The sequence below is a fragment of the Elephas maximus genome, chromosome 9 (genome assembly GCF_024166365.1).
Source record: "Elephas maximus indicus isolate mEleMax1 chromosome 9, mEleMax1 primary haplotype, whole genome shotgun sequence".
NCBI classification, from domain to species: Eukaryota; Metazoa; Chordata; class Mammalia; order Proboscidea; family Elephantidae; genus Elephas; species Elephas maximus.
Window position 1 is genome coordinate 5,208,263 of NC_064827.1, and position 13,566 is coordinate 5,221,828.

The 13,566-nt window shown below is 53.4% G+C and overlaps 1 protein-coding gene across 2 annotated transcripts; it reads left to right on the forward strand.

Annotated features, from left to right (window-relative positions):
• The first annotated feature begins 73 nt into the window (after positions 1 to 73).
• On the forward strand, positions 74 to 8,560 carry MED22 (mediator complex subunit 22). Of its 2 annotated transcripts, none has more exons than XM_049895162.1 (4): positions 74 to 700; positions 2,142 to 2,222; positions 3,525 to 3,733; positions 8,286 to 8,560. In XM_049895162.1, the coding sequence occupies exons 1-4, from the start codon at positions 404 to 406 to the stop codon at positions 8,287 to 8,289; spliced, it is 591 nt and encodes a 196-aa protein (XP_049751119.1). In that variant the 5' UTR covers positions 74 to 403; the 3' UTR covers positions 8,290 to 8,560. The 2 variants fall into 2 exon arrangements, with proteins under 2 accessions (XP_049751119.1, XP_049751118.1); XM_049895161.1 differs by lacking the exon at positions 8,286 to 8,560 and adding an exon at positions 6,712 to 7,615 and having other exon boundaries at positions 578 to 700.
• Positions 8,561 to 13,566: the final 5,006 nt, after the last annotated feature.

Below are 13,566 nucleotides of genomic sequence, written 5' to 3' on the forward strand. Positions count from 1 at the left end.
GGTGTGGACACTGGAGGGTGTGGGGGAGGCGGTGGTGTAGGGGTGATGGGGCCGGAGCAGACTGGAGGGAAACGGTGGATTCTAAGGTGTGTAGGGTGGAGTGAAAAGGACTCGGTGCTTACTTGGATGAGGGGTACTGGCCAAGGACGGCAGCTGCTGCCTGAGATGTGCAAGGAGGTCCGGGAGAAGCGGGCTGGCAGGGGAGGAGGCTGTGAGCTCCTTCCAGGCCTCTGGAATTCCGGGGGCCTGAGAGACCTGCAGCAGCACTGCCGGGTGGACCGCCCCATGGCCAGCCTGGTGTGCAGTGTTGACCTGGTACTAGGATGAGGGATGGCTCCAAGAAGAGGCCTGGGTCCCGGCAGTGCCAGCGAATGCAAGAGTTTCTCTGTATTTGAATGACTGAATGAGTTTATTTGGTAGAGGAGGTATAGCCTCCAGAAACCTGCACACTCTGCTAAGGTGGAGACTCAGAGTGGCTGAGGTCGGCTATACCCGCCCACCTTCAGATGTCTGCCCTCCGCTCTGGGTCCCAGGCGCTGACTGGTGGCCCTTGGGCCGCAGCCCCCCGGCGCCTGCCATGGCCCAGCAGAGAGCTCTGCCGCAGAGCAAGGAGACACTGCTGCAGTCCTACAACAAGCGGCTCAAGGACGACGTCAAGTCCATCATGGATAACTTCACCGAGATCATCAAGACGGCCAAGGTGGGTGGGTCTGGCTGGGCGGGCTTCCAGTCTCCTGTACCAGGTGGGGGCTCTGGCTGTGGGAGGCCAAGGGAAGGGGGTGTCTAGAGAGGGCCGAGACAGGTGAGCAGAGATAATGGCCTGCCCTGGCTAGTAACGTGTGGGAGGCCTGCTTTCAACAGCAGCCGCCCTATATGAAGCCCATATGCTGTGCCAGGCAGTGGGGCTACAGCAATGACCGGGACAAACAAGTCCCCAACTGGTACAGAGGACACTTAGGGCCAGGAGTGGCAGGGGCATCGGTAATAACAAACAGGTCAACAGATACATCAATAAAGCAAGTGATCACAAGTCCCTGTAAGGTAGCTGTAGGGGTCTCTGCAGTCACATTGCTGGGTTCAAGGTCACCACTCACTGGCTGTGTGGGTCTGGACAGTTACACATCTCGGTGTCTGGGCTTCCCCATCCAGTGGGGACAGAGTCTACCTGCCGCATGGGGTCTGTCATGGATCGAATTGTGTTCCCCAAACGTGTGTCATCTTGCTAGGCCGTGATACCCAGTACTGTGTGGTTATCCACCATTTTGTGATCTGATGTGATTTTCCTATATGTTGTATATCCTAAATTCTGGGATGTTAACAGGAGCCCTGGTGGTGCAGTGGTTAAGCATTCAGCTATTAACTAAAAGGTTGGCAGTTCAAATCTACCAGCTGCCCACTGAAAACCCTATGGGGCAGTTTGACTGTGTCCTGTAGAGTCCCTATGAATCGAAATTGATTCAATGGCAATGGGTTTGTTTTTTTTTTTTTTTTATGATGTTAATGCAGGATCAGAGGCAGTTAAATTAATAAAGCAGGACTCAATCTACAGGATTAGTTTGTATCTTGAGTCAGTCTCTCTTGAGATATAAAGAGAGAATTCAAGAGAGAGGAGGGGGAGCTCATGCCAAGAATGAAGAAGCAGGAGGGGAGGGTGTCCTTTGGACCTGGGGTCCCTGTGCTGAGAAGGTTCTAGACTAAGGCAAGAGTGATGACAAGGGCCTTCCCCCAGAGCTGACACAGAGAGAAAGCCTTCCCTTGGAGCAGGTGCCCTGAATTCTGACTTCTAGCCTCCTAGACTGTGAGAGTAAACATCTCTTTTGTCAAAGCCATGCACCTGTGGCATTTCTGTTGTAGCACCACTAGATAACTAAGACGGCCCTCAATAAGGCCTTGTCCCTGTGGTCTCTCCCTCCGGGAGCCCAGCACCCAGCATAGCAGTCAACACCCATAAGTATCTGTTTGTCCTCGTTAAGGCGCTGTCTCTACCAGAGCAGGACGAGATGGAGGTGACATTGCCGAAGGTTTGGTTGAGGAGGCATTCTGGTTGTGTGTACTGGTGTGGTCAGAGTGTGGATGGGCGGGCCAGTTGGAGCCCTGACCGCGCGGCCAGGCTGACTCGCGCATTCTTATTTGCCCCCAAGATTGAGGACGAGACCCAGGTGTCACGGGCCACGCAGGGCGAGCAGGACAACTATGAGATGCACGTGCGAGCCGCCAACATCGTGAGTCCCGGGGAGGGGAGTGGCCAGCTGCAGGCACCTTTGGGGTGCCTTGTGCTTCCTCGGGTGGGAGACGTTTTGTTGCTGGCCCCCTTCGTTTCCTGCCGGACGAGCCACACAGGACAACGCAGCCAGACTTTGGTTTCACCCTTGGCAGCTTCCAAGAGTGGGGTGGGGATAACCCCTCCTGGCAGCTCCCCTTTGCGGTGCTTGGGGGAGGGCTGTGCATGGGGTGGGGGTGTGGGGGGCACCGTCACACCCGTCAGGGCTGGGCAGAGAGTCTGCCACATCCACCCACTGGGCACTGGCGGGGGTGGTTAGAGAGCAGACCCCCTGTGCCGACGGGAGGAGTCACCGTGGGGAAGCAAACTGCAGGACAAGACAGTGTGAGCCCAGCACATCAGCCAGATGTCCACAGCGCGTGCCCTTGAATGAAAACGCACGAGAAAGAGTCTGGAGGGAACCCCCCACTACTGGATGGGCAGGAGGTTAAATGGGACGGTGGTCTTACTGGTGGGGTTTGAGCAAGCTGACCTGTGCTGGCACAACTGGTATGTGAAGGTTAGTGCTTCCACGAGCCTGAGCTGAGCCGGCTGAGGGTGGGATGGGGGCAGGCTCGTTACAACTGCTCCGAGGAGGGCTCCGCCTTGCCTGGCCTGCCTTAGAAGCAGCTCATCCCACACCCCACCCCATAACTGACTTCCCAGTTTCTTGATTTAATTCTCATCAACGATCCTGTTAGCTTCCCAGGGTTCCTGTGACAAATTTCCACATGCTTGGGGGGCTTAAGAGCACAGGCGTTCGTCCTCTTGCAGTTCTGGAGGCTGGAAGTCCAAATCCAGGTGTGGGCAGGGCCACACCCCCTCTGGGGGCTCTAGGGGAGGACCTTCCTTATCTCTCCCAGCTCTTGGTGGCTCCAAGTGATTCTGGCTTATGGCTGCATCACTCCAGTCTCTGCTCCATCTTCACGTGCCCGTCTTCCCTCTGTTTATCTGTCTCTGTCTCTTCTTCTTTTGTAATAACGACACTACCCCGTTCCAGTATGACCACATAACAGAGACCCTCTTTCCAAACAAGGTCATGTTCACAGGTACAGGGTTAGGATTTTGACGTACCCTTTTTGGGGGACACAATTCAACCCATAACAGACCCTATGAAGCCATGTGCTCTAGTCCCATTTTGCAGACGAGGAAACCGAGGCTCCGAGAAGGGGCATTGCATGTGCAGCTCCAGCCACAGGGAGGCAGAGCCACTGTCCCCATCACGACCCTCACTGCCACGTCCACTCTGGTTCTGATGGCACAGGTCCGAGCTGGCGAGTCCCTGATGAAGCTCGTGTCCGACCTGAAGCAGTTCCTGATCCTGAATGACTTCCCGTCGGTAAATGAGGCCATTGACCAGCGCAACCAGCAGCTGCGCACGCTGCAGGAGGAGTGTGACCGGAAGCTGATCGCCTTGCGTGATGAGGTCTCCATCGATCTCTACGAGCTTGAGGAGGAGTACTACTCGTCCAGGTACAAATAGGGCAGATGCTGCACAGAGGCATGGCGGGCACCTGCGTCCCCGGCCTGGCCACCTGCCTGCGCACAGGCCTCTGCTTTTGCAAACCTGCCTTGTCTGGGCAGCAGAGCCCCGGCCTGGGTTGCTGAGCAGAGTTCGTGGTCAGTGTTTGATCGACAGACAGTTCACTGCCGTCCACGGTGATGAGCAAAACAGAACTCCCGAGTGTCGGGAGGACCACAGGGCCAGAGTCTCGATGGGGACCAAGTCTGGACAAGAGAGGCCATGCCTGTGCTCACCCAGTGGGGGTGAGGGGGGTGCCGGCTCTTATCTAGGAGCAGGGACTGCTCCCTAGGGCTTCTTGCCCGGACAGGGCTACCTGAGTCTGCGCTCTGTCTTCAATATTTGAACATGACACCCAGGCTGCCAGCTCCTCCTTGCCACCCAGGTCTGGCCAGCCCAGGGATGTGGCTCCATATGGATGTAATGGGACCCAACAGTGTGGAGGTGGGCCAGTCCTGGGAGGAAAAGGGGAGCCCAAACAGAACGGCCCTGGAAGCCAGGCCTGGGGCACCTGAACCCCCAGTTTCCATTCAGTTCAGCCTTGTCTGTGGAGCACTGCTACCTGCCAGGCCCTGTGCTGCCCCCAGAGATACAGCCATGAGCCAGGCCCGTCATCCCAGTGCTTCTGAGGCCGTGTCAGTTGGAAGGACCCTGAGAAATCAGACTGACTCTCATTTACATAGGGGATACTGAGGCTGGAGGCGGGGCAGGCCTTGCACCCCTGCCCCAATAGCTTGGAAAATCGATGTGGTCCAGCAGACACAAAGCCCATGCCCATCTGCCCTCGCCTGGATGCCTCTCTTCCTTCCTGGTGGTGGATTTAAAATGCTCATGTCTGCACCACAGGAGGTCACGCTGAGCAGCTGCAAGCACCTGGAGCCAGCATGGCTGGTTTCCCTTCTCTGAACTTGGTGCCAACCCTTGTGGTCCCTTCCCAGTTTTGGCCTCTGAGGGAAGGGACAAAGTGTGACTGCCTAGCTGGAGCAGTTCTAGAATATTCCAGAGGGTTCCAGGGCTGCTTTGGTCCCTGACACTCTTCGGCTCAGCAGACATCCGGCGAGCACCTCGTACACACCAGGATGACAGAGAGGAGAACCGCATGGTGCTGGGTGTGCTTCAGACCCCTCCAGGGATGTGGCCCCCAGCCCTGTTTGGTTTTGCAGAATCCTCTCATGTCCTCATCTTTGTCTAACCCCTTGAGCCAGCTTCTGCCCGCTAGGCTCTGGGCCTCTGGATGGAGGTTGGGGGCCAGAGCGGGGAAAGGACCTGCTCGAGGTCACACAGCAGAGCAGGGAAAGAACCCAGGACCCTGAGCCCCAGTCTCCTGATGTCTTCGCCACCCTGTCCATCTCTGTGGTCCACTCAGAGGGGTTTCTGAGCAGCCTGGTGTCGCCTCCCAGAATGGTGCCCTCCTACTGGCATCTCTGTCTGCCCCAGTAATCCCTTGGGGGCCGGGGGAGGCCAAAGGGGAGCCCCCCAGGTAGCTCCTGGGGCAGAGCAGGTTGATTCCTTGGCCGAATCCCCTCTTGATGGTCAGGGCCCAGCCAAGCTGTGCTGCCTGGGCTGTGGGCGGCTATGCTCTGTGCCCTTTCCTGCCATCCCCACAGTGAAGGCCACTGGTGGCCAAGCCAGCCAGCCGCACACCCTCCTGCATGAGCTGCCTGCGGCCTCACGCCCAGCTGCCACGTGCTCGCCCCCTTCCACTCAGTGTCTGCTCTTTCTGGCTCTGCCTCTCCCTCTGCTTTCCTTGGGAAGCCACTCTGAGCCCAGGAGTGATGGGACACTGAGGGCTGCAGCAGGGGGAGAGGGACGCAGGGCAGGGTGCAGGAGCAAGCGAGCAGGGTGGGTGGTACCCCAGTGAGCACCCCTCGAGGGTGCCCCACCATGCCAGGCCTCCATCTCCACTGCAGCCCCGGGACGCTGGTGCTGTCAGAGATGGGGAAACTGAGGCTGGGGGTCAAGGGAGGCGGTCTGTTCAAGGTCGCACTGCAGGTGCTGTGGTGGAGGAGGAATTCCAGGGGCCTGCATTCCTGTCACCCTGCTCAGACTGAGTGCCAGGCAGGGGCAGACCCCAAAACAAGACAGGGTCCCTGCCCTCAGGGAGCACCTTGCAAAATGTAGAAGCCACAAGGATTGGAGTCACCTGGGGATACTGGTCCTGCAGCCAGCAGCCAGTGATGAGGGGGCTGGGCTGGGAGGGGCCGGAAGCAGGAAAGAGCTGGGCTGGACTGGGAGGGGCCGGCCGTGAGGAGGGGGCTCGACTGGGAGGGGCCAGCAGAGAGGTGGGGCCTGGGCTGGGAGGGGCCGGCAGTGATGAGGGGGCTGGACTGGGAGGGGCCCAGCAGTGAGGAGGGGGCTCGACTGGGAGGGGCCAGCAGAGAGGTGGGGCCTGGGCTGGGAGGGGCCGGCAGTGAGGAAGGGGCTGGACTGGGGGGGCCCGGCAGTGAGGAGGGGGCTGGACTGGGGGGGCCGGCAGTGAGGAAGGAGCTGGGTTGGGAGGGGCCGGCAGTGAGGAGGGGGCTGGACTGGGAGGGGCCCAGCAGTGAGGAGGGGGCTCGACTGGGCGGGGCCGGCAGAGAGGTGGGGCCTGGGCTGGGAGGGGCCGGCAGTGAGGAGGGGGCTGGACTGGGGGGGCCGGCAGTGAGGAAGGGGCTGGGCTGGGAGGGGCCTGCAGTGAGGAGGGGGCAGGAAGGACACTGGTCAGTGAAGAGCCTGGCCCAGAGGGAGGGGCTCCGTCAAGTTGCTCCTGGAGCGCAGGGCCCTCCCCAGCCAGGGCCGCCTGAGGGGCCAGCCCGAGCCGAGGAGTGGAGAGGCGGGGCCTGGGTGTGGGTCTCTGTTTTCTCAACTCGGCTCTGTCTTGCTTTCTCACTGCCTTGCTTCCCTCTCTGCCTTCTCCTGTCTCTCCTGGGGGTTTCTGGTGGCGGAAAAGCTCGAGTCTTTGCGAAGCTAGTGATCTGCCTCTGTGTGAAGCTTACTGGAGGCTGGACTTCGACTCAGACCACATCGATGGCCTCTCCGCACCCCTGCTGGTGTCCCCGGAGCCCAGCACTGGCCCCCTGCAGGCTGCGGCCCCTGTCCACCCCCACACCGGCGGCCCCGGCCCCACGGAGCACGCCTGAGTCTCCAGGGCTCCCTGCCCAGCCCAAGGTTCCAAGAAAGTAACCCCCCTCTGGGTGCCTGCCTGGGCCTCGGTGCCCACTTGGGGACTCCGCAGAACCGCAGCGCCATGTGGCCTGGGCCCAGGGTCGGGCCACTCAGGACTGCTGGGGAAAACTAGTTCCCCCAACGTTTCTGGGGCCTATCCTTCCTGAGTTACTCTCTAGGCTCTGCTCCCTGGCCTCCCCCAGGGCTGGAGTGACACCTCCACAGTGGGGTGGGAGGGTGCCTAATCTGGGAGAGGCCTGGCTTGTGCACGTTTAAAATGGGGTGGGTTCCTAGGAGTTGACACTACCAACTAAATCCAGCCGCCACACCTGGGCCGGGGCTGCTGTGCCAGGCTGTGCCCACTGCCTCTCGCCTGAGCCATGATGCCTGTGCCATGGAGCCTGGCCACCTCACAGCCCCGGGCAGAGCCAGAATCCAGGTCGTGGGCCTGCTTAATTTTGCTGCCATATACTTTCTGGTTGTCTTGTAACAAGACTTGAATAAAAATGTCATCTTTGTGCGTCGATTCCTTTGTCGTCACCCTTGTGCGTTGATTCTTTTTTCTTCCTTGTCCCCGATCAGTTCGAGAGCACCCTTGGTCTCCCCAGTTCAGCCGGGACAGCCGTAGGCTCCTCAGCTGGACCCTCAGTGGCTTGTAGGCAGGGCCTAGAGCTCCTCCGTAGTCTTTCCTGGTTGGGCTGCCCCACCTGGGCCATGCAGAACTCGGTGGGCCCACCCCTCCCCCGGGGCCGTGCAGGACTTGGTGGGCTGACCCCCCCCCACCCGTCACCTTGCTGGGGTGTGCACGACTTGGTGGGCTGACCCCCAACCCAGGCTGTGTGAGCAGGGACTCAGTGGGCTGACCTCCCACCCCGGGGCCCTGGGCTGTGCAGGACTCTGCTGACCCCCTAACCCCGGCTGTGCAGGACTCAGTAGGGTGACCCCCCACCTCGGCCGTTCAGGGGTCCTAGCTCACTCCACTGTCTGGAACTCGCCCCCAGCAGGCCTGGGACACAGAGTGAATGAAAGAGAAGCTCCTGCCATTGTGTACAAGGGGCACAGGCACCTCCGGTCTGGTGGCTCTCGTCCTCCCTGCCCCCTCCTGAGCTGCTGCTGCCACCACCTACATCCAGAGGTGGGGCACAGGCTCAGACGGCCTTGAAGTGTGGAGCCCAAGGGGCCTGGAAGTGAAGTGCAGAGCTCAAGGCTGCAGGTGGTAGCTGAGCCCATGCCTCTCTGGCTGGCTCCCTGCAGAGATACAAGGAGCACAGCCTGGGAGAAGGCACATCGGTGGAGCTGGGCTGCACCCTGGGCCCTGACTGCCATCTGCCAGCCTTGTCTCCTTTCACCCATGTATAGATAAGGTGACAGCTCGCAACAGGCCTCACAGCGACAGGAAGAACACGGCTGACTCATGGGGAAAGGACACCCCTAGGTCCAGAGACTCCCCACGGCCTAGCAGAAGACACTAGACGTCTGGGAACTGGGGACACAGCCCTGGCTCTGTCTTGGTTCCCGGGATCCCTTGGGAAGTTGCTTCCCCACTGAAAAGTAGGGAGATAGCTCCTTCACACTGCTTCCAGTAATCCCGGGGAGGGGGAGCGCTGGCTGGCTGGGGTCCCGGAAGCCACAAGAAGACAGGGTTTCTGGGAGAGGGAGGGTCAGCTCAGCATATACTCTAGCTGGGGTACACAGAAACTCCTGAGTGTCACTCAGTCTTACTGCTCATGTTAGTGTTGGTTGTTGTTATCCTGGGACTATTTGTATTTTTAAATAAAGAAAACAATTATTGTTTTTTGGAATCATGATATTCAGTATAAGAAAAGGGTTACAATTATAGAATAAACATTAAGTAGAAACATTATTAGAATTAAATTGAAAATAGATATAAATTCTCACTTTTCAATAAAAAAAATACATGTATACATTATTTCTCTAACTTTGTCCCCTAAAATGGCCTAGAAACACTGTCACCCCATGAAGCTCCCTAGCACCCAGATACTATTTTCTAATACAAGCTTTTCACCAAAAAGGAATCAGGTTTCCTAGAAAGACAAGCTGATTTCATGTCAGACAGGGAAGTACAAGACAAGCCTGGCAAACCTTGTGCCTCAAAGCACAGAAGCTTTCCAAGTTAATAGAGTTGTGATAAAACGGTACAGGAGTCAACCAAGAGGGAACTCCCACCAGCCAAAGACTGGCCAGTTCGAGCCTTAAATGGAGAATAACGGCTATAGTTGATTGAAATACTGTACACTGAATCTCTGAAAAGCCACGAATTCAAAATGATACACAAAAAGAATAAGGCATTCTAGAAAAGATGAACAGATCAAGGTATTTTACTGTTGAAGAAAAAAGCATTCTTTGATGGTCATGAGGGTGGAGAGGGAAGGGGAGAGGAAGTCACTAGATAGTAGACAGGCATCAACTTGGTCGAAGGGAAGGACAACACACAGTACAGGGGAAGTCGGCACAACCAGACCAAAGCAAAAGCTAAGAGGTTTCCTGGACACCTCCACTTTGAGGGACAGTAGCTGAGGCTGGCGCCTGCGGACCATAGTTTGGGGGGACATCTAGGTCAATTGGCGTGACAAAGTTTATTAAGAAAATGTTCTGCATCCCACTTTGGTGAGTGACATCTGGGGTCTTAAAAGCTTGCAAGCAGCCAGTTAAGGTGCATCACTTGGTCCCATCCGGCTTGGAGCAAAAGAGAGTGAAGAAAACCAAAGAAACAAGGAAAATATTAGCCCAAGAGACTAAAGGACCACATGAGCCAGACAGCGACTCAACCAATAAAGCAGATGGTGCCCGGCTACCACCAGTGACCGCCCTGAGAGGGAATACAACAGAGAGTACCAGACGAGGGGAGAAAAGTGTGGAGCAGAACTCAAATTCACGTAAAAAGACTAGACTCAATGGGCTGACAGAGTCTGGAAGAACCTCCAAAACTGCGGCCCCTGGCTGCACCGTTAACCCAGAACTGAAACCATTCCTGAAGCCCACTCTTCAGACAAAGATTAGACAGGACTATAAAACAAAAAATAATACACGCGGGGGCGGAGCCAAGATGGCGGACTAGGCAGCCGCTACCTCGGATCCCTCTTACAACAAAGACGCGGAAAAACAAGTGAATCGATCACATACACAACAATCTACGAACCCTGAACAACAAACACAGATTTAGAGACGGAGAACGAACTAATACAGGGAAGCAGCGATTGTTTCCAGAGCCTGGAGCCAGCGTACCAGTCAGGTACGGCACAAGCACAGAGAGCGGCTCCACCCCCCTGAACTAACCCCGGGAGGGGGACCAGCCGCTTCCACGGGCGCCGTGGGACACAGCCGTTAGGAGAAGTCCCCGGGAGGCAGTGACTGGTCTTGGAGCAGAAAGAGCAGCGTCCGAGCCGGGGAACCGTCCCGCAGGGATTTGGACTGGACGCAGGTACGGCATAAACACGGAGAGTTGCTCCACCCCCTGAACTAACCCCGGGAAGGTGACCAGCCGGGTCGGGCGGGCGGCGTGGGACGCAGCCGGTAGGAGAAGTCCCTGGGAGGCAGCGGCTGGTATTGGAGCGGGGAGAACAGCGTCCCAGCCGGGACACTCGGTCACGGCACAAGCATGGGGACCTGCTCCACCCATCTGAACTAACCCCGGGAGGAGGCCCAACTGGTTCTCGGGGGCGGCAGGGCCACGTGGCTGGAGGGACGAGAAGTCCCCGGGAGGCAGCGACTGATTTTGGAGTCGAGAGTGCACCGTCCCAGTACGGGAGCCTCGAGCTGGGTGTGGGGCTGGAAGCAGAGGATCTGACCGTGACTCCAGCGGGCCAGACCCCCCGGGGGCAATCTCCACACAGCCAGCACACATAGGCGACGCGCCCCGCGGGAGTCTCAGATATAATAGTCATTCCAAGCAAGACAAGCAACTCTGGCTATATTCTGAGGTGCTACTCTCCTATCTCTCTGTTCCCTCCCCCACCCTCCCCAGGCGGCTTCATTAACATCTGAATAGCCTGAGCCAGAGGGAGAACTCTGATAGGGATCTGACTGCATTTTTTTTTAGCAGATTTTCTGGAAAAACTAGTTTCCCAGTGATGGCTCGGAGACAACAATCCATATCAAACCACTTAAAGAAGCAGACCATGACAGCTTCTCCAACCCCCCAAACAAAAGAATCAAAATCTTTCCCAAATGAAGATACAATCTTGGAATTATCAGATACAGAATATAAAAAACTAATTTACAGAATGCTTAATGATATCACAAATGGAATTAGGATAACTACAGAAAAAGCCAAGGAACACACTGATAAAACTGTTGAAGAACTCAAAAAGATTATTCAAGAACATACTGGAAAAATTAATAAGTTGCAAGAATCCATAGAGAGACAACATGTAGAAATCCAAAAGATTAACAATAAAATAACAGAATTAGACAACGCACTAGGAAGTCAGAGGAGCAGACTCGAGCAATTAGAATGCAGACTGGGACATCTGGAGGACCAGGGAATCGACACCAACATAGCTGAAAAAAAATCAGATAAAAGAATTAAAAAAAATGAAGAAACCCTAAGAATTATGTGGGACTCTATCAAGAAGGATAACCTGCGGGTGATTGGAGTCCCAGAACAGGGAGGGGGGACAGAAAACACAGAGAAAATAGTTGAAGAACTCCTGACACAAAACTTCCCTGACATCATGAAAGACGAAAGGATATCTATCCAAGATGCTCATCGAACCCCATTTAAGATTGACCCAAAAAGAAAAACACCAAGACATATTATCATCAAACTCACCAAAACCAAAGATAAACAGAAAATTTTAAAAGCAGCCAGGGAGAAAAGAAAGGTTTCCTTCAAGGGAGAATCAGTAAGAATATGTTCTGACTACTCAGCAGAAACCATGCAGGCAAGAAGGGAATGGGACGACATATACAGAACACTGAAAGAGAAAAACTGCCAGCCAAGGATCATATATCCAGCAAAACTCTCTCTGAAATATGAAGGCGAAATTAAGATATTTACAGACAAACAAGTTTAGAGAATTTGCAAAAACCAAACCAAAGCTACAAGAAATACTAAAGGATATTGTTTGGTCAGAGAACCAATAATATCAGATATCAGCACAACACAAGGTCACAAAACAGAACGTCCTGATATCAACTCAAATAGGGAAATCACAAAAACAAATTAAGATTAATTAAAAAAAAAATACACATAACAGGGAATCATGGACGTCAATAGGTAAAAGATCACAATAATCAAAAACAGGGACTAAATACAGGAGGCATTGAACTGCCATATGGAGAGTGATACAAGGCAATATAGAACAATACAAGTTAGGTTTTTACTTAGAAAAATAGGGGTAAACAATAAGGTAACCACAAAAAGGTATAACAACTGTGTAACTCAAGATAAAAACCAAGAAAAACGTAACGACTCAACTAACAAAGTCAAGCACTATGAAAATGAGGATCTCACAATTTACTAAGAAAAACGCCTCAGCACAAAAAAGTATGTGGAAAAATGAAATTGTCAACAACACACATAAAAAGGCATCAAAATGATAGCACTAAAAACTTATTTATCTATAATTACCCTGAATGTAAATGGACTAAATGCACCAATAAAGAGACAGAGAGTCACAGACTGGATAAAGAAACACGATCCATCTATATGCTGCCTACAAGAGACACACCTTAGACTTAGAGACACAAACAAACTAAAACTCAAAGGATGGAAAAAAGTATATCAAGCAAACAATAAGCAAAAAAGAAGAGGAGTAGCAATATTAATTTCTGACAAAATAGACTTTAGACTTAAATCCACCACAAAGGATAAAGAAGGACACTATATAATGATAAAAGGGACAATTGATCAGGAAGACATAACCATATTAAATATTTATGCACCCAATGACAGGGCTGCAAGATACATAAATCAAATTTTAACAGAATTGAAAAGCGAGATAGATACCTCCACAATTATAGTAGGAGACTTCAACACACCACTTTCGGAGAAGGACAGGACATCCAGTAAGAAGCTCAACAGAGACACGGAAGATCTAATTACAACAATCAACCAACTTGACCTCATTGACTTACACAGAACTCTCCACCCAACTGCTACAAAATATACTTTTTTTTTCTAGCGCACATGGAACATTCTCTAGAATAGACCACATATTAGGTCATAAAACAAACCTTTGCAGAGTCCAAAACATCGAAATATTACAAAGCATCTTCTCAGACCACAAGGCAATAAAACTAGAGATCAATAACAGAAAAACTAGGGAAAAGAAATCAAATACTTGGAAAATGAACAACACCCTCCTGAAAAAAGACTGGGTTATAGAAGACATCAAGGAGGGAATAAGGAAATTCATAGAAAGCAACGAGAATGAAAATACTTCCTATCAAAACCTCTGGGACACAGCAAAAGCAGTGCTCAGAGGCCAATTTATATCAATAAATGCACACATACAAAAAGAAGAAAGAGCCAAAATGAGAGAACTGTCCCTACAACTTGAACAAATAGAAACTGAGCAACAAAGGAATCCATCAGGCACCAGAAGAAAACAAATAATAAAAATTAGAGCTGAACTAAATGAATTAGAGAACAGAAAAACAATTGAAAGAATTAACA

Bases quoted from the DNA above. Each gene is read 5' to 3' on its own strand.
- MED22 (XM_049895161.1), top strand. From the start codon at position 578: ATGGCCCAGCAGAGAGCTCTGCCGCAGAGCAAGGAGACACTGCTGCAG. The intron at 2,223-3,524 runs GTGAGTCCCGGG...CTGATGGCACAG, and splicing joins ACGTGCGAGCCGCCAACATC to GTCCGAGCTGGCGAGTCCCT. The intron at 3,734-6,711 runs GTACAAATAGGG...GTGGCGGAAAAG, and splicing joins GAGGAGTACTACTCGTCCAG to CTCGAGTCTTTGCGAAGCTA.